Below are 26,176 nucleotides of genomic sequence, written 5' to 3'. Positions count from 1 at the left end.
TATTTAAAAGCAACCTTGTGACCTTAGACCAAATCACTTACTATTTCTTATTGGTCTCCTTATCTGTAATACTTGTTGATATGTGCAATATCTGCTGTAAAGGGGTCGTTCTGAGGAGTGTTCTGTAAAGTGTCAAATTGTTGAAACTATATATCATTATTATTACTGAATGAGTTAGAATAATTATATAAGACCGATTGTCATGATTAAACAAGACTAAATTTCCAGAGAGGAATGAAGGTCATTGTTTCTTCTTGAGTCTTTCCTCTAGTGTGGCATTATAATTTACTACATCTCAATCTAATATGTGATTTCTAAAAATGGCAGTTAAAGCATAAGTACATTTCTGTTTGCTTATTTTACTTTTCCTGAGTGATTTACTATTGAGGTTCAGTGCTGCTTGGCACATTGGTCAGTCATTTGTAAAAACTTGTGCTCTGGAACTGTGGGAGCATTTACTCCATTTATAAATTTCTGGTTTTTTAAAAATCTTTTACTAGTGAAGCATCAATCTACAAGGCAAAGAGGCAGGGGGCTTACTATGACAGAATACTTGTATGTATTAGCAGATGTGATCACTGTCAGATTTTTTTTTTTTGCTGCTTAATTGTTCTTTTTTGTCACCAGAGGTTTTAGTGTATGGGAGAAGGTAGGATTATAAATCACTGAGACTTAAAAGACAAAATGCATCAATAAAACATTTCTATATCAATTCTTTTATTTCTTATTGTTTTTGTTAGGCAAGACTTTTTGATGAACCCCAGCTGGCCAGCCTGTGCTTGGAGAATATAGATAAAAACACATCAGATGCCATCAATGCAGAGGGTTTCACAGACATCGATTTAGGTAATGTTGGCTCTTGAAACACCTTTGCCCCACTGGTGACCTGGTGTAAGATACATTTTTGTGACCCACACATACTCATCAGCTTCAGACAGGGTACCGTTAGCCATATTCATAGTCAGTATTAGAGTCTACCCAAATCTTGATTTTTAAATCCAGCAGTCATTGTTTTAGCTCCTGAGATAGTTGGGCTTTTTTCTTTTTTTTTTTTCAATTGTGTTTTCCATGTTTTTGTTCTTAAACCTGCCTGAGGCTGCAAGCAAATATACCTAGGGTTTTACCAGCTGGTGAAAAAGCAGTAATAAATTACAATAATTTGTAATTTGTAAATAAATAAAAAAAGAAGTCCATGGCTTTGTAGGTAAATTGTCATGCATTTTTAATCAAGAGTTTATGACAGTTTGTAGAGATAGATACTTATGCTCATAGTCTCCAAGTACCACTATTGAGTCAGACTGTTAGTCCTAAATTGAACTTAATTTGGCTCAGCTTTGGTTTGGGTGTAGATAAGCACTGACTTTGTATGTATTCCCTTTCTCAAAGCATTAACTAGTTGGTATAACCACAGAAAGACAATGAGGCAAACGGGAAAATGTTGCTGCCTCCTCAGGAGATCATGTGGTGTTGGCAAACCAAGACTTGGGGGAGCTCTAGTACCCATTCAGATGGTCACCTCCTGGCCACTGCAGTCCAGATGATCCAGTGGGTGAGGGACATTATTGTGGAGCACCCTTAACCAAGGTGTTGTGGGGTATTTCTAAGACACAGCAGTTTCATCCTCTCAAAGAACCAACTTCTTCAATTAAAAACAAGTAAAAATGCAAAACGTACACAAACAAAAATGGCATTAATTTGACTCAGTGACAGAGTTCTTGTTTTTTATTTTAGACACACTTGTTGCTGTGTTGGAGCGGGATACCCTGGGCATTCGAGAGGTTCGTTTATTTAATGCAGTGGTCCGCTGGTCAGAGGCAGAGTGTCAGCGGCAGCAACTTCCAGTGACTCCAGAAAATAAGCGGAAAGTTTTGGGCAAAGCCCTCTCTCTCATTCGTTTCCCTCTGATGACAATTGAAGAATTTGCTGCAGGTAATTCACTGGTCTTGATCTATAGGATCCTTAAAAACTTTTATAATGGGAAAACCTGGGAGGAAGTGTTACTAAACCAATCCCCTAGTAAGTGGTTTATTTCTGAAAGATGTGAAAATATATCCCCAGAGTTCACTAGGTTCCCAAAATCCTGGAGATTGAATATGCCTCAGCGCCTCACCAGTGTCCTCAAGGCTGTTTGCAGACGGTGACCCAGGCTGGCTTCTCTCCTAAAGTGGACCCACCAGTCTATTATGGGATCATGTTTACCACGGATGTGGGTGCCACCCTTTTTCACACTTTGTGATTCCTGGCTACCTCGTTCTGTAAATTCACCCTGGAGACCTCATCCATGCTCTGAAAGTGGTCTTCTTTAATGTTATGGGCATATGTACCAATGTAGCATAGAAATTTTCTATCTGGTACCCTCTCCCCCCACTTCATGACTGACTCATCATCTCCTTAATTAGTTATACATGGCTTCATGCCCCTTATAAAATGCAGGTCATCATCAGTACTATCAGGCAGCTTGATGGTGCCGGAAGTGCATCTTTCCATGTCCCTCTGGGTCATCTGCAGTTAGGAGTCTTCTGAAATCCTGATGTTCCTTGATTCACAACCATCTGATACCATAGTCATAACATATTGGTAATGATAATCCACATTCCGGGCACTTGGTAAGTGTTGGTGGATTGAATGAAATGGAACATATAGTAGGCTCACACTATGGTTGATTCATTATCTAGAGAATATGTTAGAGTTGTGGAGGGATTGGTTTCAGGTCAGGATAGCTTTTTATAGCCATTTATCTGAGTCACGTTGACAAGGTGGTGTTTTCCTTTTGCTCTCAGAGTCTCTTCAATTTCCAGATTTATGTATTATAATCAGATCCTATAGATATGACTTCTGTTTTACACATACACACAGAATAGGCTAAGGTTTTTTAGATAACAATTGTTAATCAAAGCTTGAAGCATTCCTACTTTCTTTTCTGGAGCCCATGAAATTCAGATATTTTTGGCTTTTAGAGTTTCCTGAGTGTCTGATCTGAATTCTCTTTTCAGTACTCATTATTCAGTGAGCCATCTGTGTTGTGAAATATTATTTTTTGATTCCTGTTTGAAATTATTATTTGCCATGGAAAATTTTATCTCCATGAGAGACTGTATTTTAGAGGAACACTATACTTTTTTTGCACATCTCATGATAGCTAGTCTAGATCTCAGGGTATATTCAGATATTCAGTGAATAATTGTTCCTATTTCTTTTATTCTTTCTTTTTTTTTAGTTTTTAGTTTTCCCTGTAATATTGAAAAATTAATATTATACTAAATGTAATATGCTAAATGTAATATTTATAAATTGGTTTGGAAATATAATATTAGTTTAAAAAAAGATTATTGTGGTTGCCATTTACAAAATAATTAACCCTAAAGTCACGAGGATGATAGTCACTTTTAACCATATAATTTTAATCTAAATAAAAAAATATTTCCTAGCCTACCACCCTAATCTTACCAGCCCATGAGAGTGTCTTCCACCTCAGCCACCAACGCCAAATTGTAGAAAGACCCCTAGCCAAAGACCTCTAGAGAAGCACTTCCTCTCTCTATGGTCTCATTTCTATCTCCTCTTTCTCCACATCACTTCCTTTCCCTGTGTGCTGGACTACCGTATATCAGGAGCCAAAGTTTCTGTTTGGAGCATTCCAGCCACACTAATGGGCTGGCTCTGATGAGCAGAAAGTTCATGATCCTGGGAGAAAGGGGTTCCCTTTACACATCCCCAAAGACTTTATGTGTGTGTGTGTGCATGTGTATATATGTATATATATATGTGTGTATACCTTTTTTTATTGCCTGAAGTTTTTTAACATTTGTTTTCTGACATTTTAAAATCCAAATTCTTTCCCTCCTCTCATCTCCTCTCCCTTTCTCAAGGCAGCAAGAAATATGATATAGATTATACATGTGCTATCATAATCACTCCTATTTCTAGCAATTGAAGGTTTATAAAGCTCTTTCCTCTTAGCAGTACCAGGAGGGCCATATGCAAGTTGTTTCCACTTATTAAAAGGTCCAGCTAAGGTTCCCAGAGATTGTGGTGAGTGATCACACCCAGTGAAGTTGAAGAATGAGGGGAAGATAATAGACAAGAGGTGGAAAAGCTATGAAAGGTAGAAGGTAGCTCAGCTATACTTGGGAAGCAGCGCAGCCTGAGGCTGCACTGTATAGGCTCAGTATAGGCTCAAGAGACCCTGAGGACCTCCTTCTATGATGGTCTCCTAAACTGCTGTTCCTAATGCTGACCCAGAGGCATTGAGAATAGAGAGCATATTGCTCTGAATCTTGTTTGAGGAGGCATGGGAGTAGGTAAAATACATTTTAGAAAAATTTTCAGCAAAAATTATCTTTAAAGAAAGACACTTAAAATTTTTTTTAAGTGGCTCTTCCCTTATTCAGGAAATTTGCTTCCTTGAAACATTTTCCCTGATGATAACCAGGTAAATGAGGCTTTCCTGTCCCTATAGACACATATGTATGTATATATATATAGTATATCATTACCAGAACAAGTAACTATGACAAGTCAACTTGTTCATAAAGGAAAATTAAAATGCCTATTTTTTTGACATTCTTCAGATGATTTTTGTGGTAATTGAATTTTCTTTTTTAATTCCCTTACTTAAATCCTATGGAAAATTGTTCTAGTAAATTAGAACTCTATTTTAATGCCCTTTTGAAAGGAAAATAAAGAGTTATACCTAGCCTATCCCACTTCCTGTGTCTTGATGTTTTGAGTACTTCAGAGAAATGACTGGCTCCAAAATACTTTGCTAATTTGAAAGTAGTTCCTATCTGTGTATTTCATTTCTGTGGCTAGACCAGGTCCAGAGAGACAAGGATCTTGTGTTTCTGGGGAGGCCTGGGCTGGTCCTGGCCAGTTTGACAGCTATACCACAGGACTTCACGAGGTTCTTAGAGGTGGTCAAGCAGAACCTTTCCTGTATTTGTTCTTTGCTCTAGGGCCTGCTCAGTCAGGCATTCTCACTGACCGTGAAGTGGTCAGCCTGTTTCTCCATTTTACCGTGAACCCAAAGCCCCGAGTGGAGTTCATCGACAGACCACGCTGCTGTCTGCGAGGGAAGGAGTGTAGCATCAACCGTTTTCAGCAGGTGGAGAGCCGCTGGGGCTATAGTGGAACCAGTGACCGGATCAGGTTGGCTTCAGTTCTGTCAGCACTGAGGAACCTGTGGTTTGGTGTAGATTTTAATTCGGGCTCTTGTGTAAATCATTTTGCTACCTCTACCTTCACCCAGGGGAAAGAGACACATATCCTTGTCCTGCCAAAGGAACTACCACTTGTTACTGCACTGTCCTTGGATGGGCCTGAAGTCCTCTCAGTTACAATATCCCTCCATCAGGGAAGATACAGCCCATCATTGTAATTCTGATCCACGTTGTCCCATGAATGTGCCACAGGTTGGAGACTGCATGTTCTAGGTCTCTCTCAATTTCTCCTCATCTAACAAAAACACCCTGGACTCAGGCCATGCCTTTGTCACCACTGACATGTGATGAGTTCACCTTCTCCTAATGACAAAAGTCTTCTTGAGTATCCAAGAGTCCTTTAAAGTTCCTCACTTGTTACATATTCAGCCTGCTTATCCCTCCAGGTGCCTCTCCATGGGTCTGTGTGTGACAGGCACCCAGGCTTGTTTGTATGACCATGGTACATGGGTCATAATGTTGATAGAATAGAGGTGGTACAAGTATGGCTCTTTGTTTTGGAGAGGAGCTTTACAGTTTCCTGAAGTTACCTTTGTTTACCTTGTGTAAACGCATAAGCACTTACATGCAGTTAATCCTACTGAAATTTGGAAAGGGACTGAAGTCTTTTTTTTTTCCCCATGGTTCTCTCCCTTTCATCCAGCATCCCCTCTAGGGACCATTGCCAGAAGAATTAATGAGAAGGTAGGAGACAGAAAACTTAAAATAAACCTTAAAAACAGAAAATTAAAAAAAAATACAAAACAAACCAGAGCTATAAAAGCATAGCAGTCTGAGGACATTTCTTTGTGAAAGAAGCAAACACCCCTCCACACATTATAGCTCTGTATGAGACTACAATGCATTTTCAGATTATTTTGCTCTTGATACAAATCTAAAGCTTTTCTAATCCAGAACAATTGTTCTAGCTCATTGGGATGGTTTTTATCTTCCAGAAGTCCTAGAAAGACTGAAGAGCAAATCATTTTCCCAAAACAAATGCTTCATAGAGTACTAAGCCCAAAATTCTGGCTCTCTACAGGCTGAGAGACTTTGGTATGGTGTCCTTTGGTTTATCTCTCTGGTTGATGGCAGAATTAAAAATTAATTAATTAATAAGCTTACCCCATCAACTGAAAAAAAAAGTAAATGTGTAAATATTATATATAAATATATAAAACAAAGGGTAAAATTTTACTTGAACTCAAACCCCATCTTTCTAGTAAGGCAGAACCCAATAAATGAGCAAATAATTAAAGAAAAACTTTTTTTTTTTCCTGTGTATTTTCAGTCTGTCCTTCAACTGGAAGAACTCTTTTAAATTTCCTTTTGCAATTCTGTCCTTGGCTCTTTAATATCAGAATATTTTAAAAGGCTAATAACTCTCATCTCTTCAGGTTCTCAGTTAACAAAAGGATATTTGTGGTTGGGTTTGGATTATATGGATCAATACATGGACCAACGGATTATCAAGTCAACATACAGGTATCGTTAGTCTTACTTCATCTGTACTTTGTGTGGTTGTGCAGTTACATAAGACAGGCTTCACTTTAGAATTGATGTTTTGAACTACTTGGCCTCAGATCACCTCCCCTGAAATAAAATCAGAGACTGATTTCCTAGCTAATAACTCCAATGCCCTGCATGAAGCTCTTGGAGCCCTTACTTTCTACATCCTATCTCATAAGCTCTCTAAATTTCTTTTGTTATCTTCAGAATATGAATAATCATTCTTTTGTTCTAATTATCACCGAATTGTTCTGATCAAAAGAACTTTGCTTTAGGAATGTGCACTGAAGCTCTTTAAATTCTTTGAGTTTTTAAAATTATCAAATGTGAGTTTTGGGAGTTCTGGCATGTGTATATAGTCTGAATGCAAGGGAGAGGACCTTCAGGATTAAGCCAACTCCTTTATTTTATGGATGAAGAAACACAGAGGCATGTGTACTCTTTCCAAAGAAAAGTGGATTTTAAATTCTTTAGTGAAATTTTGAAATATCAGTTGGTAAAATTGTTGATAATCAGCTTTTGTACTGTAGAAGCAGAGGGACAGATGGTCAAAATGCCAATTCTGTTTTTCTCACAAGCTTTACCTTTGGAGCTTTTCCATGCAGAAAATCCATTCTTTCTCCTCTTCTGCTTGTCAGATCATTCACACTGACAGCAACACGGTCCTGGGTCAGAATGACACTGGCTTCAGTTGTGACGGGTCCTCTAATACATTCCGGGTCATGTTTAAGGAACCTGTGGAGATTCTGCCCAATGTTAACTACACGGCATGTGCAACACTGAAGGTACAGTGTGAAATAGAAGAAGTAAACTGACTGGAAACTATCACTGATTGAAATGGAGAAGGTAAACTGAGGGGAAACTACTGTTCTCCAGCTGTGACTTGAGAGAGCTGCTACAGGAACCTAAAGCTGCTTATTGGTAATGGAGGTAGAAAAGAAAAATGCTAAGGGATGCTACCACACAGGGATGCTGGTACACAGGGAATACTGCTCTAGATAGATACTGGAGGACACTCTGGGATTTGCCTATTGATCCCTACTGATTGCTGATGTATCAATCTATTTCCTAAACTCCTTCCTCCCTCACTCCTCCCTTAACCAACCCTCTCCACCCAGTTGTTCAGGCTTCTTCCCTCCCTCTTGAGTGAACTATAAAGATACTCTAGTTGCTTTATCAGTCAAGGGGTTTATTGGGATAACATGATGGGAAACTGAGGTAAGAAGGATGAGGATTTCCCTAAAATATGGGGATAATTTTAGGAAGGTTTGAGGAAGTATTCCAGTCACAAACTGACTCTGAGACAGTTAGGAAGATGGAGGATAGCAGCCCTTTCAAAATCTTCTTTCTTCTTCACAAATTCAACCTGGCTGGTCTCCTTTCTCAGCTTCATCCCCAGAGAAAAAAGGTCTTTCAGCCAGCCTCAAACTTCCAGGGAGCGAGAGAGTGACTTCCAGTCAGAGACAAAGTCTAAAAACCCAGCTTCTCCTCTCAGTGTGGCCAGCCAAAAGCCCCCAACTGCCCCTCCTGGGAACATTCCGTTGGAATCTTCTCTTGACTGACATCTAGAGCTAGGTCTCCAGCCCTGCATCTTGGTCCACAAGTCCTGCAAAACCTCTCTCTCTTCATGTCTCTATCACAAGTGCTTCTGGGGAGAGTCCCAACCCTGACTCCTATTTTTAAGATTTTAGCATTTGAGCACTGGAGGGTTAAAAAAAAGCTTGTATATTATCTTACCACCTTTGCCACCCACTAGGTGTGTGGTCATGCATGAGACTTTTTTCTCTCTGGTTCTGTTTCTTCATATGTAAAATGGATTAATTCAGTAAACATTGGTTTAGCACCTTCTATGTATAATGTTCTGAATTGTGTGCTGGGGATATGGACAAAAATAAAACTCTTCCCATTTTCTGAGAATTTATAGTTTAATGATGGGCTACTACATAGACACAGGTAAAAGTAGCCCTTAGGAGAAAGAGAGCCCCCCACATTAGGGGAGAATCACTTAAGTTTTGTGGAATTCTGAGAAGCAAACTTCCTGGCCTAGAGAATTCACAGTGGTGGTCGGTTGGACTAATATAGGGCAGTTGTCATGGAAGTCTAGAGAAGGTGAGAGATGTGAGATGTACTATGAATCTAGAGTTACCAGGACATGGAGTATGGGGTGTAAAGTAGAGAGGTGTCCAGGATGATCTCTCAAGGGTACAAATCTGGTGGACTTGAAGGTTGGTAACCTTAACATAAATAGGGAAGTTTAGAGGAGGATGTGTGTTTAGAGGAGAAGATGATGAAGTCAGTTTTGGACATGATGAATTTTAACTGTTAATGGGGCATTGAGTCAGAGATGTTCAGTAGGCAGGTGGGGATGCCATATTAGAGTTCTGGAGAGATGAAGGCCAAATACATAGATTTGTGAATCCTCTATGTAGAGGTGATGATTGAATACATGAGAAGGGTATGACATCATTGAGGGAAAGAATAAGAGAATTTCCCAGCATAGAGCTTTGTAGGATTCTCAAGTTTAGGAGATTAGGAATTGATGGTAAACTAGCAGAAAGACTAGAAGACTGAGAAGGGAATGGTCAGAGAGGTAGTAAAAAGGAGAGTAACACAAGCCAAGGAAGAAGAGGGTATAGAAGAAGGTGCATATGGAGCATAGAGATTCCCCCAAGAAGCTGCATTGTGACCAAGGAGAGTGACCATTCAGAAGTTAAAATGAGATCACCTAAGTTATTGTGAGGAAAGCATTTTATAATCTGTAAAATGCCTTAGAAATGCTATGTGGGTATATGATTGAGGATTTTGACTTTAAATGATCACTATTGCAAATATTAATAATATGGAAATAGGTTTTGAACAATGAGTCATGTATAACCCAGTGGAATTGCTCATTGGCTCTGGGAGGTGGGGAGGGAAGAGAGAAGGGAAAGGACTTGAATTACATAACCATGGAAAAATATTAGAAATAAATAAATTATTTTTTTAATTCCATCTATGAAGATTAGTCTTCTGCCCATGTAACTTTTATTAAAGATACTTTATTTTACAAATTACAGGTATTAACAATTTTCTACACAAGTTGTCTGACATTATAAGATCCAAATTGTCTCCCTCCTTTTATCCCTCCTCTCTTCCTGGAGCTAGTAAGCAATTTGATCTGGGTTATACATGTATTATCATGCAAAACACATTTCCGTATTGTTCCTTTTTGTGAGAGAATACTCTCATAAAGCCAAAACCCCAAAATGAAAAACCTAAATAAACTAAAGTGAAAAACAGTATGCTTTGATCTGCATTCCATCTCCAGACTTCTTTCTCTGGAGGTAGATAGCATTCTTTGTCATAACTTCATTCCTTCAGAATTGTCCAGAATCATTGTCCTGCTGGGAGCAGTTAAGTTTTTCACAGTTGATCTTTCCACAATATTACTGTTACTATGTACAATGTTCTCCTGGTTCTGCTTATTTCACTCTGCATCAGTTCATGTGTAGGTCTTTCCAGGTTTTTCTGAAATCATCCTGTCCATCATTCCTTATAGCACAGTAGTCTTCCATTATCATTATATACCACAATTTGTTCAACCATTCCCCAAAAGATAGAAATCATCTTGATTTCCAATTCTTTACCACCACAAAAAGCTGCCCAAGTAATTTAAAGTGTGATTTCATTATTCACTGAGATTGCAAGTCGCATGGTTCATTCTTTTCTGTCAGTGTATAAGTAAAACATTGTTCTTTCTGTCTCAGTATAAAGAATGGATCAGGGATTCTGAAAGCATGGTCCTTTCAAGAGATCCACAAGGTCAAAAGTATTTTCATAATGTTTTAATTTCCAATATAGTAAAAATTGATATATAATTAAGTTCTTTGTGGGACAATCTTTAGTAAATTTCAAGACGGCAAGAGTCCTGAGGCCAAAAAGTTTGAGAACCATGGAGGTAAACACACACACACACACACACACACACACACACACACACACACACACACACACACACACACATACATACACACACATTTACACAAATGTATGTATATATGTATGTGCATACATATATATGTATATCTCAGTGGTTCTTAAACTTTGCTCTTAGGATCTTTTTACATATAGACATTATGAATATGTATATGTAGTATAGCATCCAGATTTTTGAAGGACAAACTAAAGAAACTTAAGGAGGAATGTAAACCTCCTAAGGAAATTTGAGGTTTACAGGAAACAGTAAAACTATACTAGTGGGGGACCTCAACCTTCTTCCCCTATCAGATCTAGATAAATCAAATAAAAAAATTAAGAAAGAAGTAAGGAAAGTGAATTAAATTTTAGAAAAATTAGTTAATAGATATCTAGATAAAATTGAATAGGGGAAAAAAAAGAATATACTGTCTTTTCAGCAGCACATGGTACATATACAGAGATTGACCATGTACTAGGGCTTAAAAACATTACAAACAAATACAGAAAAGCAGAAATAATAAATGCAACATTTCTAGATCATAATGCAATAAATTAGTAAGGGTTCACGGAGAGGCAAATTTAAAGTTAATTGGAAACTAATCAAATTCCCCAAAACTGGTAGGTTAAAGAACAAATCATAGAAACGATTACTGATTTCATGGAAGAGAATGGTAATGAGGAGACAACGTATCAAAATTTATGCGATAAAGGTAAAACAGTACTCAGTTGAAATTTTATATTCCTAAGTGCCTGTATCAACAAAATAAATAAAGAGGAGATCAATGAATTGGGCATGCAACTAAAAAAACTAGAAAAAGAACAAATTGGGGGCAGCTGGTTAGCTCAGTGGATTGAAAGCCAGGCCTACAGACGGGAGGTCCTAGGTTCAAATCTGGCCTCAGACACTTCCCAGCTGAGTGACCCTGGGCAAGTCACTTGACCCCCATTGCCTAGCCCTTACCACTCTTCTGCCTTGGAGCCAATACACAGTATTGACTCCAAGACGGAAGGTAAGGGTTTAAAAAAAAAAAGAGAGAAACTCCATTTAAAGTCACCCTAGACAATAGAAGATATTTGGGAATCTATCTACCAAGACTAAAATGGGAATTATACGAACACAATTACAAAACATTTTCCACCCAGATAAAACTAGATCTAAACAATTGGAAAAACATGAGTTGCTCATGGATAGGACAAGCTAATATAATAAGAATGACAATCCTACCTAAATTAATTATTTAGTGCCATACCTATCAAACTACTGAAAGTTCTTTTTAAAAAGCAGATGTAATCATGGAAAATGGTCATGTTTAGGGATGGGTTTGGGCATGGAGTCAAGCCGATGATCTGTTGTCTAGCACTAACACTTCCCTGATGGGGACCAAGCCTTGGCCTCTTTCAACCCCAGGCTCTCTTCAGCTATCAATATGTCACCCATCTTTTAGGATTATTATGAGGAAAGAGCTATGAAAATCCAAAACACAGATTGGAACTTAAAAGTCATGTTCCTATCCATTTAACATTTTACATGCATTTGGAACATCTTTTTACCAGTTGCTACAGCAGCTTTCCTAATGAGTTATTGTTGTCCTCAATTCCCATGTGCTGGATTGAACCCTGCCCTGGACCTTACTCTGAGTCTGCTCCTCAAGATGAGGTGCTGCCTGGCCCGTGGTCAAACACAGTCCTTGTTGGTGTCGAGTCCACCAGTAGGGCTCTGCCACAGCAGACCTCATTTGTACAGAGGAAGATTATCCTTGTCTTGGGATGGGGGGGTTGGGAATAGGTACAATTCAGTCAACAGAAAGGGAAACCACATCTGAAGCTCTTCATTCATCTAGACTTTTCTTTCTGTTGCTCTAATCCAGGGTCCGGATTCCCACTATGGCACCAAAGGCCTGCGTAAAGTGATCCGCGAGTCACCCACAACAGGGGCCAAGACCTGCTTCACATTCTGTTATGCAGCTGGAAACAACAATGGCACCTCTGTGGAGGATGGACAGATCCCAGAGATCATCTTCTACACATAATGGCCTGCCTGGCAGGACTGTCCTGGAGTGGCCGCCCAGGGCCTTCTCCCCCTCTTCTCCGGCTGAGTCCAACCGTGCCAATGGGCGAGGCTGGCCCAACACACACCTCCATGTTTCTGCCTCGTGTTAGTGATGCCGCTGCCGCTCTCCCCACAGACTGGTTTACAGGAATCCACTATAGTCACATGGGGCTAGTGACTGCCTCCATTTTAGTGGTTATCTTATCCTCTGAGTTCATGAAAAGCATTTTTAAAAATTGTAATGAATGTAGATGCTTTTACGTTGATTAGAAGCATGAAAAAAAATACTTTGGTTGAGGTGGGAAATTTCCTGTAATGAGACAATCCCTTAAGAGATTGAAAAAAGAAAAAGAAAAAAAAGAGGGTCATATTGACCCCTGCCATCTCCTTCTCCCCCTTCCCTCCCACATACTCCTTACACATACACAGGGGAAAGAGCATTTGCCCTCTGGGTCCAGGGACACCTGACGGTGAAATTTGATTCACTGCAAAATGACTGTCTGAAGAGAGCCCTGGGATGCACGTGGGACATGTGTAGCCCCTTGTTAACTAGAGACAATCTGTATGTTCAGTAGGCTGTATGTCTAATAGGTGGCACCAATTTAACTGACCACCTATCTGTAAGTGAGGGATAGCATGTGAAGAGGAGCAGAGGTGGGATCCCAGGGTGCCACATCAGACTTTGCTCCTGGGTCTAGATAGTGGCACCATTTTGTTAGTGTCCAGTAAGTTTGGGGGTGACTCCAGAATGTCTCGGGGAGCCAGTTGAGGAGAGAAAAAGGAAGTCCTTTCAGCGGCAGGAGTTGTCAGGTGAACTAACCTGATCCCAGATTCCCCCCCAAAACTGCCGTTGTCTGTGTCATTTATTTTTGTAGACTGCACGTTGCAATGCATTCTTGGATTTACCTTTCTCCTATAAGGAGGGGTATGTATGGGGTTGGGGAAGGGAGAGAATTCATTCTTATTTTGTGTGAGAATGAGTGTGTGTGTGTGTGTGTGAGTGAGTGAGTGAGTGAGTGAGTGAGTGTGTGTGTGTGTGTGTGTGTGTGTTCCCTGGTGCCCATCACCTGTGTGGATTCCTAGATGCCCAGAGCCTAGATCAGGAAACCACCCAGCCCAGAGGGCTCCTTGACAGATGGCCCTGGGCTTAGGAAACATTTCAGGAACACGTTGCAGACTTTGTACTTGGTTGTTCCCGTTCCTCTTAGTCCTCCTGTAGTCAGAAGTGGAGCCTGGGCTTGCCTGGGCCAGTCTCTTCCTGGCTTTAATGAAGCTAATTTCTCTGTAGCCTTTTTCTAAAGGGCTTATGCTTGGGACAGATCCTCAGTACAGAAGGGGGCAGCTTATATCCATTTGATTTTGCCTTGTTCTTACTGTAGAAGAGTGAGGACGTCCCTTTCCCCTTTTACTTTGTGCATGGGAGGGGACTGACTCTGAAATTTTATTTACAACTGGATACTCACAGAAATGTCAAATTTTCCTTATTTGAGAATTGCATGGAGCCACTTCCCTGTCCCTTTTCTTTATATCTTGGTCAAAGGATGTTACTCAGATCCCCAAAGGGCAAAAAAGACCAGAGTTTATTGTTCCCTTGCTTTTCTCTTCAGGGCTGCTGAGGGAGCCGTGTCCGGTGTCAGAAAGGGAGACCAAGATGGGCCTATTTTCTACCGTGTTGGAACGTGTGGCTTAGTTCTTTTGGCTTATCTCTCTGGGCACTAATGTGCCCCATATCTGCCTCCTGCCCTCCTACCTCCTCCCTCACAGCAAAGAGCCAGGAAGTTGCCTTCTGCCTTGCTGTTCGAGGTCTGAGGACTTGTATCTGAGGGCAGTTTTCTTATTGGGGTGAAATACTGATCCCCTTTTCTCTTCTACACAAATTGTAGCTAGGCCTTGCCAGCCAGGCAGTCACTAAACTGGTAGCGGGCAATAACTGTAAAACCCAATTGAACAGAGGTAGTAAAGCTCGAAGGCCCAGACTTAGTGTGCTGGTGACGGCCAGTATTCATGTCCTAGATCCAGTCCTTGGGTCAGGAACCCGAAATCATTCTGTGTGTCAGCTAGATTCCTCAGTGAATGACCAAGCCCGCTAGCCCTTGCTCCGAAGGAAAATGTCTGCTAGGTAGGTTCCGTTTGCTCTTTTGTTAGCGTTTGCCTTGGATTTCTTTTTCCCTTGGTACTGTTTCTGAATGTAGGAGTTCTCTGTATAAAGGTGCTGGAGGGACACCATCGGGTCTCCCTGCCCTCCCCCTCTTCCTTTCTCATCTTGTCCCGTCCCCCTGCCCAAGAAAGCAGGACATTCCTTGGGTATTGTACTGAGCACTTGTCACGGGAAGGTGATTTGCCTGTCTGTGTGTTGGGGTGTGTGTGTTCATTCCAACAGGTTTTCTGTTTCAGTGATTCCTTCTGTTCGACAGAATCCCTCCTCCCAGAAGCCATGGCAAAGGTGTGATCCCTCACGCCATCCTATTGAAATGATTTTTAAAAAATAAAATAAATGTGTACACATATTCCGAGCAATGTACATTCTTATGGCTTTCTGCAGGTTGGGCATCGTAGCTAGGATGAATGTAACGCATTGCCGAACACGCCCGTCTCCTCAAGTGGGAGAACTTCCTTGTATCATGTCCACTCTGAACTGGAGTTGGGAATGTCTAGATTCATAAGCATTGCTATATCGATGAATGTATCTAATGATTTCTCATATTCAGTGTTCAAACACTCTGCTTTTGGCCAGCTTTGTGACTTGTAAATAGGTAATCAATAAAGACATGGGGTTGGTTGTCTTTAATGTTTGGAGACACAGCGTTCATTGTGCTGAGGTGCCCGAGTGCATTGTGGGTCTGAGGAAGAAGGGGCCTCCTGGGGAGCCGCTTCAGAAAGAGCGGGGCCCACCGGGAAACCTGGAGTGTGGCTTGACTTGTTGAAAATAGGTATGAAATCGCCCTTGCCTTTGGATGGGGTGCGGCCTCTTCTGTCTCCGTAATCCCTTCCCGTGTTTGTAAGTAGGGTCGGTTGGTTGTTTTTCTACATAGGTATCATGAAATGGGTTGTTAATTTATTTTCTTGAGAAGCACATGACGATTGCCTAAGAATGTCTCCCCGAAGCCTGGGTTGGCATTGATATCTCAGCAACCCCTCTTCATCTCAAGCGATGGTTAGTTCATTCTTAGAAGCCTAGTGTGTGTTTGGTTCTGACCCGTATCTGGGTTCAGGAATCGCGTCCCCCCAGCCCCCCACCTTCCTCTCCTCCTTCCCCAAAAAGCCGCCTCCTTGTGGCTGCAGCTCCTCTCAGTGCAGCCCGAAGATCCCGTCTTGATCCTCTCGCAGAATGACTCGTGGAGGTTCCGATCCACCGAAACCCTCGGCTGCTTTTAACAGGACCTCGGTGGACCCTTTCTCCAGTCCAAGTGCAGGCCTTCACGCTTCTCTGTTCAATGTCTTCTCATTAGATTTGGCTCAGCTTTGTAGCTGGTTCAGAACTCTGGCTCTTTGCCAGGACCAGAAGCTGACCCGCGCCTGCTGGGCGACTCGCCCAAGGTTTGGACCCCAGATTTACTACTCGTTTCTACACCTGCCCCTGGTGTACTGACTGTCCCTGCTAGCTTAGTGCTTTCTCTGCACTGGGGAGGCACGCCCAATAGGCCCGGGGCCTAGAAGAGGCCTGCGGGTGCCTCCAACAGAAACCAACTCCTTCCTGACAGCTCGGGAACGGATCACCGAGCCAGACCCAAAGTCCAGGATGCACAGCCGCCTGGTCGGGGGCTCAGGAGGGGATAGGCCCGAGGTCAGAGCCCATCTCCAACACTTCCTACCGGGTGACCGCCCGCCTGCCAAAAGGGCCTCAGCTAAAATGGAAGACTAGTGACGCCTGCCTGAGGGTCTGACGGGGAGTGGCTTAGTGCAGGGCCGGGCACAGGAGAGGCGGCGCTTCATAGCCGCTGCTTTCCTTCTCTAAATGCTCCTCATTTCACTTGCAATCATTCATGCTAGATGTTGCCAATAATTAAAAATCAAGCCTGGGGATACAAACTTGCCAATATTGGTTTTAACCAAAAGCAAAACCAACACTGACACCTTTGCCTTTCCCGTCCTTCAGTCTTTCAGTCGTTGCTTCCAGGGGCTCAGCCATGATCATCATTCAGGCGGGCTCTCCCCACTGGTCCAGGCTTAATGACGACCTCAGTCCTCCTTTGAGGAGCTTCTGTTGCCTGGGTTTGGTTTCAGCTCCTTGCTGACCATTTCCTCTTCTTCAGTTGAAAGATTACTTCTTTTTAGCATCAAAATCCATTTGAATTGTGAATCTTTTATCCCTCCCTTCTTCCACCCATCGCGAGCAGCAGCCCTGGCCTGTCCAGCCCCACAGAGCCCTGGCTTTGCTCTTGCCTTCCAAGCCAGGCCTTCTCTTGGCCACTTCTGCTTCTCCTTATCACAAGGCTGCTGAAGCTCTGTGTACTTGTCCTCACTTGCTTTTGCTTCCATCTTAGGTGTTTGTATTTCTTTGTCATTGCAATTGCAAAAGTCATTTGGTTTTATCTTAGAGGAAAAATAAGCATTAAAATAGGGCAACAAGGTAGCTCAGTGGGGAGAGTGCTAAGCCTGCAGTCAGGAAAACTCGGATTCTAGAGTCCAAATCTGAACTCGGACACTAGCTGTGTCCCTGAGCAACACGCTTAGCCCTGTCTGACTCTTTCCTCATCTGTAAAATAAACTGGATGCGGAAATAGCAAAGCCGTCCATACCTCTGCCCAAAAAACCCTAAATGGAGTCACACGAGTTACAGCAGAAGGAAGGGACACCCATGCTTCAGGCGCTGGCTCACTCGTTCACCAAAGGCTGCTAGGTTAGGCACTGGGGACACGAAGGCAGAGAGCTTACGTTCAAGGCTTCAGCTGTTTTCTGAGATTTATTCCTCCCATGACTTGAGTGTTTGTCGTTGGTCCATTCAGCAAAATCCACTCCCTTCAGTGCAGTTCTTCAGCTTGCTGGAGGCAAGAGTTGGGCTTAAACTCCCATCTGGCCGCTCTCTTTAGGGACGTTACTTAGCCTTTTGTCCATCAGATGGGGCAGTTGGACTCCAAGGCCCCTTCCAGCTCCAGAACTCTGCCCTGTGAACCTGGGAATTGGAGAACTGCCCATCCCTCTTCTAGGGGTCTGGCTGCCCTTAAGGACTTTTTTAGAAAAACCTTTACCTTCCATTTAAAAGTTGACGAAGGATTGATTTCAAGACAGACGAACAGTAATGCTGAGAAATGTCTGCTTAAACTTGAACCCAGGAACTCCCGACTCTCCACTGAACCTAGCGTCCTCACCCCAATAGAGAATTTTAAAATCAACATAAATCCTCCTCTTTCTCCACCTCTGCCGAGCCAAAGAAACATGACAAATATACACATCTGTGCAGGTAATAAACACCCCACATACAGAGGTATATACACACACCTCTGAGGTGGGCAGTATGTTTTGGTGTTATTCCTCTGGAATATGATCAAAATACTGACCAGAATTCCCACTTTCAAGTGTCTTTATAATATTGTATAAATTGTTCTGCTTGTTTCACTCTGCATCGGCTCACCGGAATCTTCTCCGGTTTCCTGAAGCACCCTCTTTAGGTTTATTTGGGCATTAATATGCCCTAACTGGATTTTTCATTGTCTGGTTAATGGACACCCTCTCAGGTTGTCCTACATCCTTGGAGTTGTTTGCTTGGGACTAATCTGCCCCATAATCTCTCTTCTAGTTCCCTGTTTCTCCTTCTCCCCTTTCTCTCCTATTTCCCTGTTGAATGTCTTGTGTGTTCTTCCCCGACACATCCACTTAAGGTGAGAATGAGATTCAGTTGTCCGCTCCCTATTCCCACCCCTGCTTGTTTAGATACTGATTCTGTGAAATAACTTTTCCATGGCCTTCTCCGCCCCTCCCCATATTCCTCTTCCTCTCTTTCTGCTCTCAAGGTCATGAAAACGAAACCACCCCCAGGCCTCTCTATGACGGAGGGGACACCCGCACCCCATCATCTCCCTAGATCTAGCTTAGGCAGCTTATCCCACGCAGTGTTCTCAACTCCGGTGTCTGGAGTTCAGTTTCTATGCAAATCTGAGCTTTTTATCAGTAATGTTCAAAGTCCTTTCTTTCATCAAGATCCATTCCCCCCTTTATGTACAATTGCTAGTTATTCTTGATTATAAATTTCTTTTGATTCTCCATCTGTTTTCTAGATCATTTATTTTTGCTATCGATACTTTAGGTATTTAAAAAATCTTTGGACTCAGTTTTGAGCTTTCTTGTCTTTTTTCCTTTTACAACACATGACAGGATAGACTATTAACTGCTCAGGTTTGTCATTTCTCCCAATAGCAATTCCCCTTATTTCCTCGACCTTTTTGGTGTAAGTTTTATCATTAAGGCGAACCAAAACTGCCCCTCCGCCGCTTCCTCCAGCTGAGCTCCGACGGGTCTGCGGCGTTTCCCAATCTCTCTCTCTGTGACTCTTCACGTACTCACGGGGTGCCACGCTGGCTTTGTTGAACTCCTTTTAAGTCACCGGCCATCACTCAGGTTCAAATCCTGCGGCTGATGAGCTCTTCTCAGCAGTGAGGACAGCCTGTGGGCATGAAAGCCTAGAGCCGCGCCCCGACGTCGGAGGCCCCCTGCGAAACCTCAACAATTTCCAGAACTTTTCCCTTACGGAGGCCCGTCTGGTCACGAGTCCCAGCAAGTGTCGGGGTCCCAGCCCCCCCCCCCCCCCGTCTGATGGTTTCCGTCTTGGCTGGTACCTTCTGCAGGCTCCAGGATCTGCTGGTGTGTCAGCGGGTACACACGTGTGCCCTCACGTCGGTGCTCCCTGGACCCCAATACACACCTGTGTTCATCCCCAGCCTTTTGCCCTCGTTCTATTGCCCTGGGCTTCGTGCCAGGGGTGCCAGCAGCCCTGTACAAGCTCTGTGTGTGTGTGTGTGTGTGTGTGTGTGTGTGTGTGCGTGTAAATGCCCACAAACTCGCCGCAAACACCAGCTAATCTCCAGAGGAAGGAGATCAAGTAGCAGATGGGAAACCCCCAGGAAGAAGTTGTGATGGTGGGATTTGGTTTTATTTTTTCAAAAATCCATCTTTGCTTTTCACCCTCACCTTGTCTTAGGATACTGTGTATCAGTTCCAAGAGAAAAGCAGTAAAGACCAGGCAATGGGAGTTAAGTGACTTGCCCAGGGTCACACAGCTGGGAAGTGTCTGAGGCCACACTTGAACTCGGGACCTCCCCTCTGGGCCTGGCTCTCCATCCCCCGAGCCACCCCGCTGCCCCCACAGTGCGCCAAGGTGAGGGGAGCGTGTCTTGTGTCAGAAGCATGGTGGAGGCTGGTGTAGGGTCGGAAGGGGCCACTTGTGGAGGCCTTTAAAAGGCAAACCAGGTTTCACCGTTGATCCCGGATGGTGAGGGGCTGGGGGTGCCCTTGGGTACACGAGGGAGGCAGGAGCGGGCCAGAGCCAAAGTCCTCGGAGGCAGCCGTGGCAGCACGAAGGAAGTCTGAGCTTCTACACGGCTCTGAGACTAGTCTGGAGTTGGACCCACAATCTTGTGGATGGAAATGGCTGAAGCCACGAAAGCTGGGGCCGAGTGCTGTGAAGGGAGCCCAGGAACGAGAGTGAGGATGGAAGAGACGAAGAGGTGAAGCAGAGAAAGCCACGTGTCCCAGACGCTGGGATGGGCCGGCAAGGGCCAGCTGCGGGAGGATGGAGAATGTGGTGGGAGGAGAGGGCTGTGAAAGGAGGAACCCGTTGAGATGCAGCAACACTAAAACAGGAGCAAAAACACTGGATGGGTGGCAGCTGTAAGCCAAGGCAGAGGCCTGGCATTAATGGGGCAAGAGCAGAACTGGCGAAGGTCCACAGACCGACTCCCGCTCCAAACAAACATGAATTTCTCAGGCTAAGACAAAAGGATCGCAGGGGCCTGTGGCGCCCCAGGGTGCCAGGACATTACGGGGTCCCTTTGCTGGCTCTAGGGAAGTCCCATGGGGAGCCACCTGGGTGGCGGGAGACCTTGGGCATAGTTTCAGGTCAGGAGAGTTCTTGTGTGACGTCTCCTTAGAACTGAAAGCTTATAGACCCCCAGATCTGTCTCACTCTGAAGGCAGCTGCACAAAGACCGTGAAGCTTGCGTTAGTGCCAACATCACCCATGGGAACAGGCCTATCACAAGTTTTTTTTTTTCAATGTTAGAAATGCTGGAAAATGAGCAAACAGCAAAAAAATTAATTTTGATGACAGGGAAGACCAAAACACAGACTCAAAAAAAAGGACAAAAATCAAGAATGCTATATGTAAAACCTTCAAGAAAAAGATGGATTGGTTTCAAGACCAAAAAGAATTACTAGAGTTCAAAGGATTTTAAATCAAATATAATAGATGAAAAATTGGGAAATGAAAGCAACAACAGAGAAAATCAAAATACCAAAAAAAAAATGCTTTAAAAAAACCAGAATCTTTGCCACCACAAAGTGCAGCTATGAATATTCTTGTACAAGTCTTTTTCCTTATCTCTTTGGGGTACAAACCCAGCAGTGCTATGGCTGGATCAAAGGGCAGACAGTCTTTTAGTGTCCTTTGGGCATAGTTCCAAATTGCCCTCCAGAATGGTTGGATCAGTTCACAACTCCACCAGCAGTGAATTAATGTCCCTACTTTGCCACATCCCCTCCAGCATTCATTACTTTCTATTGCTGTCATGTTAGCCAATCTGCTAGGTGTGAGGTGATACCTCAGAGTTGTTTTAATTTGCATCTCTGATTATAAGAGATGTAGAACACTTCTTCATGTGCTTGTTAATAGTTTTGATTTCTTTAACTGAAAACTGCCTATTCATGTCCCTTGCCCATTTGTCAATTGGAGAATGGCTTGATTTTTTATACAACTGGTTTAACTCTATAAATTTGAGTAATTAGACCTTTGTCAGAGGTTTTTGTTATGAAGATTGTTTCCCAATTTGTTGCTTCCCTTCTAATTTTGGTTACATTGGTTTTGTTTGTACAAAAACTTTTTAATTTGATGTAATCAAAGTTGCTTATTTTACATATTGTGACTATGTCTTGCTTGGTTTTAAAGTCTTTCCCTTCCCAAAGGTCTGACATGTATACTAGTTTGTGTTCACCTAGTTTACTTAGTTTCCTTCTTTATGTTCAAGTCATTCACCCATTCTGAGTTTATCTTGGTGTAGGGTGTGAGGTGTTGATCCAAACCCCAAAGAGATAATGAGGAAAAAGACTTGTACAAGAATATTCATAGCTGCGCTCTTTGTGGTGGCCAAAAATTGGAAAATGAGGGGATGCCCTTTGATTGGGGAATGGCTGAACAAATTGTGGTATATGTTGGTGATGGAATACTATTGTGCTAAAAGGAATAATAAAGTGGAGGAATTCCATGGAGACTGGAACAACCTCCAGGAAGTGATGCAGAGCGAGAGGAGCAGAACTAGGAGAACATTGTACACAGAGACTGATACACTGTGGTATAATTGAATGTAATGGACTTCTCCATTAGGGGCAATGCAGTGATCCTGAACAATCTGCAGGGATCAAGGAGAAAAAAACACTACCCTCAAGCAGAGGTCAAATGGTGGGAGTAAAAACACAGAGGAAAGGCAACAGCTTGCTACAGGGGTTGAGGGGATATGATTGAGACGCTAAATAAACACCTTAATGAAAGTACCAACAACATGGAAGAGAGTTTGGACTGAGGACACGTGATACCCAGAGGCCATTGGGAGAGGTGGTGATGGGGGGGAGGGGAGAAATAATCTTTGTTTCTAATGAATAATGTTTGAAAATGACCAAATAAAATAATGTTTAAAAGGGAAAAAAAATTTAAAAAAACCAGAATCTACCAAAGAGAACCTTAAAAAGCAGAATTAGCCAAATGGAAAAGAGACATATACAAGGGACCTGGAAGCCTGCCTGGGTGGATTGAGAGTCAATACTAAAGGAAGGAGGTCTTAGGTTCAAATTAGGCCTGGCTGTATGACCTTGGGCAAGTCACTTAACCCCCACCAATCTTCTCCTTTGGTCCCAATACATAGGCATTGATTTGAAGATAAAAGAGAAAAGTAATTTAAAACACATTCAATGAAGAGAAGACAGAAATGACCACATGAAAAAGATGTACAAAAACTGAAAACTCCTTAAAAAGTAGATTTGGGCAAGTAGAGGCTGATGACTCATTGAGACAAGAAACAATAAAACAAGGTCAAAATGATAAAATAGAAAATTTCCATCTGGAAAATAAATCCAGGGGAAATTTTAAGAAACACCGAGGAAAAGCAACTGCCCGACTACAGCGGTTGAGGGGACATGACAGAGGAGAGACTCTAAACGAACACTCTAATGCAAATATTAACAACATGGCAATGGGTTCGAATCAAGAACACATGTGATACCCAGTGGAATCACACGTTGGCCATGGGGGGTGGGGGGAGGAAAAGAAAATGATCTTTGTCTTTAACGAATAATGCTTGGAAATGATCAAATAAAAGATTATAAAATTAAAAAATATATATATAAATAAAAACTAAAAAAAAAAAGAATTTCAAGAGTTCATCGAGAAAAATGGCTCTTGATATTCCAGAGGATAAAATAGAAATGACAGTACTGAGTCTAAAACTCTCAGGAACAAACATAGCCAAATTGCAGAGCTCCCAGGTTAAGGAGAAAAGGTTATAAGCAGCCAAAAAGAAACGATTCAAATATTGTGGAGCTGCTGTCAGGATAAGCGGATTCTATATTAAAAATATGGGACGGCATGGAACATAATATTCCAGAGGCCAAAGGAACAAATAAGCAAGAATTTTCACTTGTCCGTCAACAGTATAACCCTTCAGGGGAAAAGTGAGCATTCAGTGAAATATAGGCCTTTGAGGTACTTCTGATGAAAAAACCAAAGTCACATAGAAATTTGACTCTCAAGTATAAAACTCAAGAGAAGTACAAAAAGGTAAACGGGGAAAAGCAATCCCAAGAGATTCAATAAGGTTAAACTGTTTACATCCTTGATGGGATGGTGACACTTTTAACTCCTAAGATCATTATCATTAAAGCAGTTAAAAAGAATATACAGAGGGGGAAGATCGGTGGCTCAGTGGCTCAGAGATGAGAGGTCCTGGGTTCAAATCTGAACTCAGACACTTCCCAGCTGGGTGACCCTGGGCAAGTCACTTCACCCCCATGGCCTAGCCCTGACCCCTCTTCTGCCTTGGAACCAAGACACAGGATTGATTCTAAGCCAAAAGGTGAGGGTTTAAAAAAGAAAAAAAGTATACACAGAAGGGTGTGATTTGATATATGGGATATTACACATATACATATATAATGGATGATATATTTAAATGGGTGACTACATTGCAAGAAGGGGAAGGAAGAGGAAAAATAGGGTAAGTTACATAAAAGGCAAGAAAGGGCTTTACCAAATGGGGAGGTGGGGAGGGACGCGCTTCATGGGAAGTGGCTGCCAGGGAAGCGCACACACTGGGCATTAGGAATCTGCTTGCTGCCGGGGCGGAGCAGGATGACGAGGACACGGTACTGTCCTCGTGGTCTGAACAAGATGCACGTCTAAGAAAGGCCTCCTTTCTCAAATACACGAAGAAGTCGTTCCCTGTAACTGATAAATGATAACGGACAGAAAAGGGTGCCGCGCATTAGACGCCAATGAAGACGACTCCGAGGCACCAGCTCACATCTATCGGGTTGCCTGTTGTGACAGAAGGGCGGAGGACGTGGGACAGCACCCACGTGGAGCGCAATTTGCACCTATTCCTGAAGGGCTGTTAAGTCTGTCCCGAAGAGGCAAGACACTAAGGAAACGTGGCTGCCCCGAGTTGGAAAGTGAAGGGATCCCCAGCGCTACGGTGTATAAGAGATGACAAACGGATCCAAAACAAAGCAAGCAGCACCAGGAGAACGTGCTTCACAGTGACCGTGATTACTGGGCACCAATGACCGAACAACTTTGTTAGTCTTCACAAGACAATGCCAAAGAGCTCACGACAAAAACGCCACCTGCTTCCAGAGACGAACTGAGGGGAGTCGGAATCCAGACCAAAGCAGACTAGATGCCACTTTATTCTTATTTTGGTTTGAGGTTTCTTTCACTAAATAATATTTTAAAGTGTTTCTTCATCATTGTAAATGGGGGGGGGGGGTTGGGAGGAAAGAAGGGAGAACGAGACTGGAAATTTCAAAAAAACCCAAATGCTAAAACGTGTTATTTCATGTAGGGAAGAAGAGCGACTATTCTCTCCCCCCACAGAAGATGGGGAGTAACAGGGTAGCAAACATGGGGATGCGGCCTAGGAGAGAAGCGAGGTGAGATTGGGGGTCACAAGGAAGACATCCGGAAAGATAGAATGACAAAGACTGATCAGAAAAGAGGTCTGCGCGTACGAACGTGGCAACGGAATGCTTTGGGGTGATGGCAAGATCCGGGTGTCTTTGTCTGGATGGGTTTGGGTAGGGGAGGAGCTAACAGGGCCTGGGATGTTGGGGAATCTCAGTAGGCTGAAGGCCTCTTAGTAGGATGACAGGAAAGATTGTGAGCAGACCCTGAACTTGCTGAGGGAGGGGATGCCCTGGAGGGCCATAGAGAACAGCTACTTTGACTGGATGATGGAGGAGGAGGCTCCAGTGGTGGTGGTAGATGGACAGTGGAGAAGTGGCAATAGCCAGGCGCTCTGGCTCCGAGCCCCCAGCCCCAAAGAGACACACAGAGAGGGAGGGAGCAGGTCCCTTCTGGGGTTGACGTGTTCCTGTATGAGTCATGAGCAATGGGGAGGAGTAGTTTGTCAGGTCCCAACAAGTTTTCCATCACATTCCAGATCCATGCCCCAAGGAGATGGCATCCTTCTCATCCTTGCAGGCCAAAATCTGTGTCATGCTGGCTTTACCAAGTACAACCCTAACTCTTAAGAGTGAAAGTGTGCCTTGGAGCACAGGAAAAGGGAGTCAGTCTGGCTCCGCCGCACGCTTTCCCCCTCCCATCCTGTGACAGAGAGGGGACCCTCCAGACTCTTGGCACACTTTTAGATACTTTTATTTCGGAAGCCTCCCCTCCATTCTGTCATAAAGGGCAGATGTTGCTGGCATAACAAACATCTCCTCCAGCCGAGTGCCTCGGTCCTGGGGAATGTGCTTGCTGCTGACGCCTCCTACCATGGCGGTAGCTTTTGGGGCACGACGTTTTTATTAAGCCTCCCTCCGAAGGTCTAGACCAAAAAGCTCTGCACAAGTCGGCCTCTAAGGCTGTATTGCTGGACTGGGGCCCTGATGGAGGGAGAGCCAGCTCTGAGTTCAGACTCTGCCCACTCTCTCAGTCCTTCTCTTCATCTGAATTAACCTGAGGAGGGTCTTAGGAATGATATCCAACAAGCAATCTGCTAACTACCTTCTATGGTGCCGGCGCGAAGGAGAGAAAGTCAAAACC

The 26,176-nt window shown here is 43.1% G+C and overlaps 1 protein-coding gene across 1 annotated transcript in view; it reads left to right on the top strand.

Annotated features, from left to right (window-relative positions):
• BTBD2 (BTB domain containing 2) overlaps nt 1-15,502 on the top strand; it is an 89,779-nt gene extending 74,277 nt beyond the window's left edge. Inside the window, exons 4-9 of the mRNA XM_007489396.2 lie at nt 741-846; nt 1,732-1,929; nt 4,956-5,148; nt 6,596-6,683; nt 7,346-7,492; nt 12,533-15,502. Coding sequence (XP_007489458.2) covers nt 741-846; nt 1,732-1,929; nt 4,956-5,148; nt 6,596-6,683; nt 7,346-7,492; nt 12,533-12,694 — 894 coding nt within the window. The 3' untranslated portion in view covers nt 12,695-15,502. The remainder of the gene's footprint in view (nt 1-740; nt 847-1,731; nt 1,930-4,955; nt 5,149-6,595; nt 6,684-7,345; nt 7,493-12,532) is intronic.
• The last annotated feature ends 10,674 nt before the right edge of the window (nt 15,503-26,176 follow it).

This window comes from Monodelphis domestica, chromosome 3, assembly GCF_027887165.1.
Source record: "Monodelphis domestica isolate mMonDom1 chromosome 3, mMonDom1.pri, whole genome shotgun sequence".
NCBI lineage: Eukaryota > Metazoa > Chordata > Mammalia > Didelphimorphia > Didelphidae > Monodelphis > Monodelphis domestica.
This window is presented reverse-complemented; position numbering and strand designations above follow the sequence as displayed.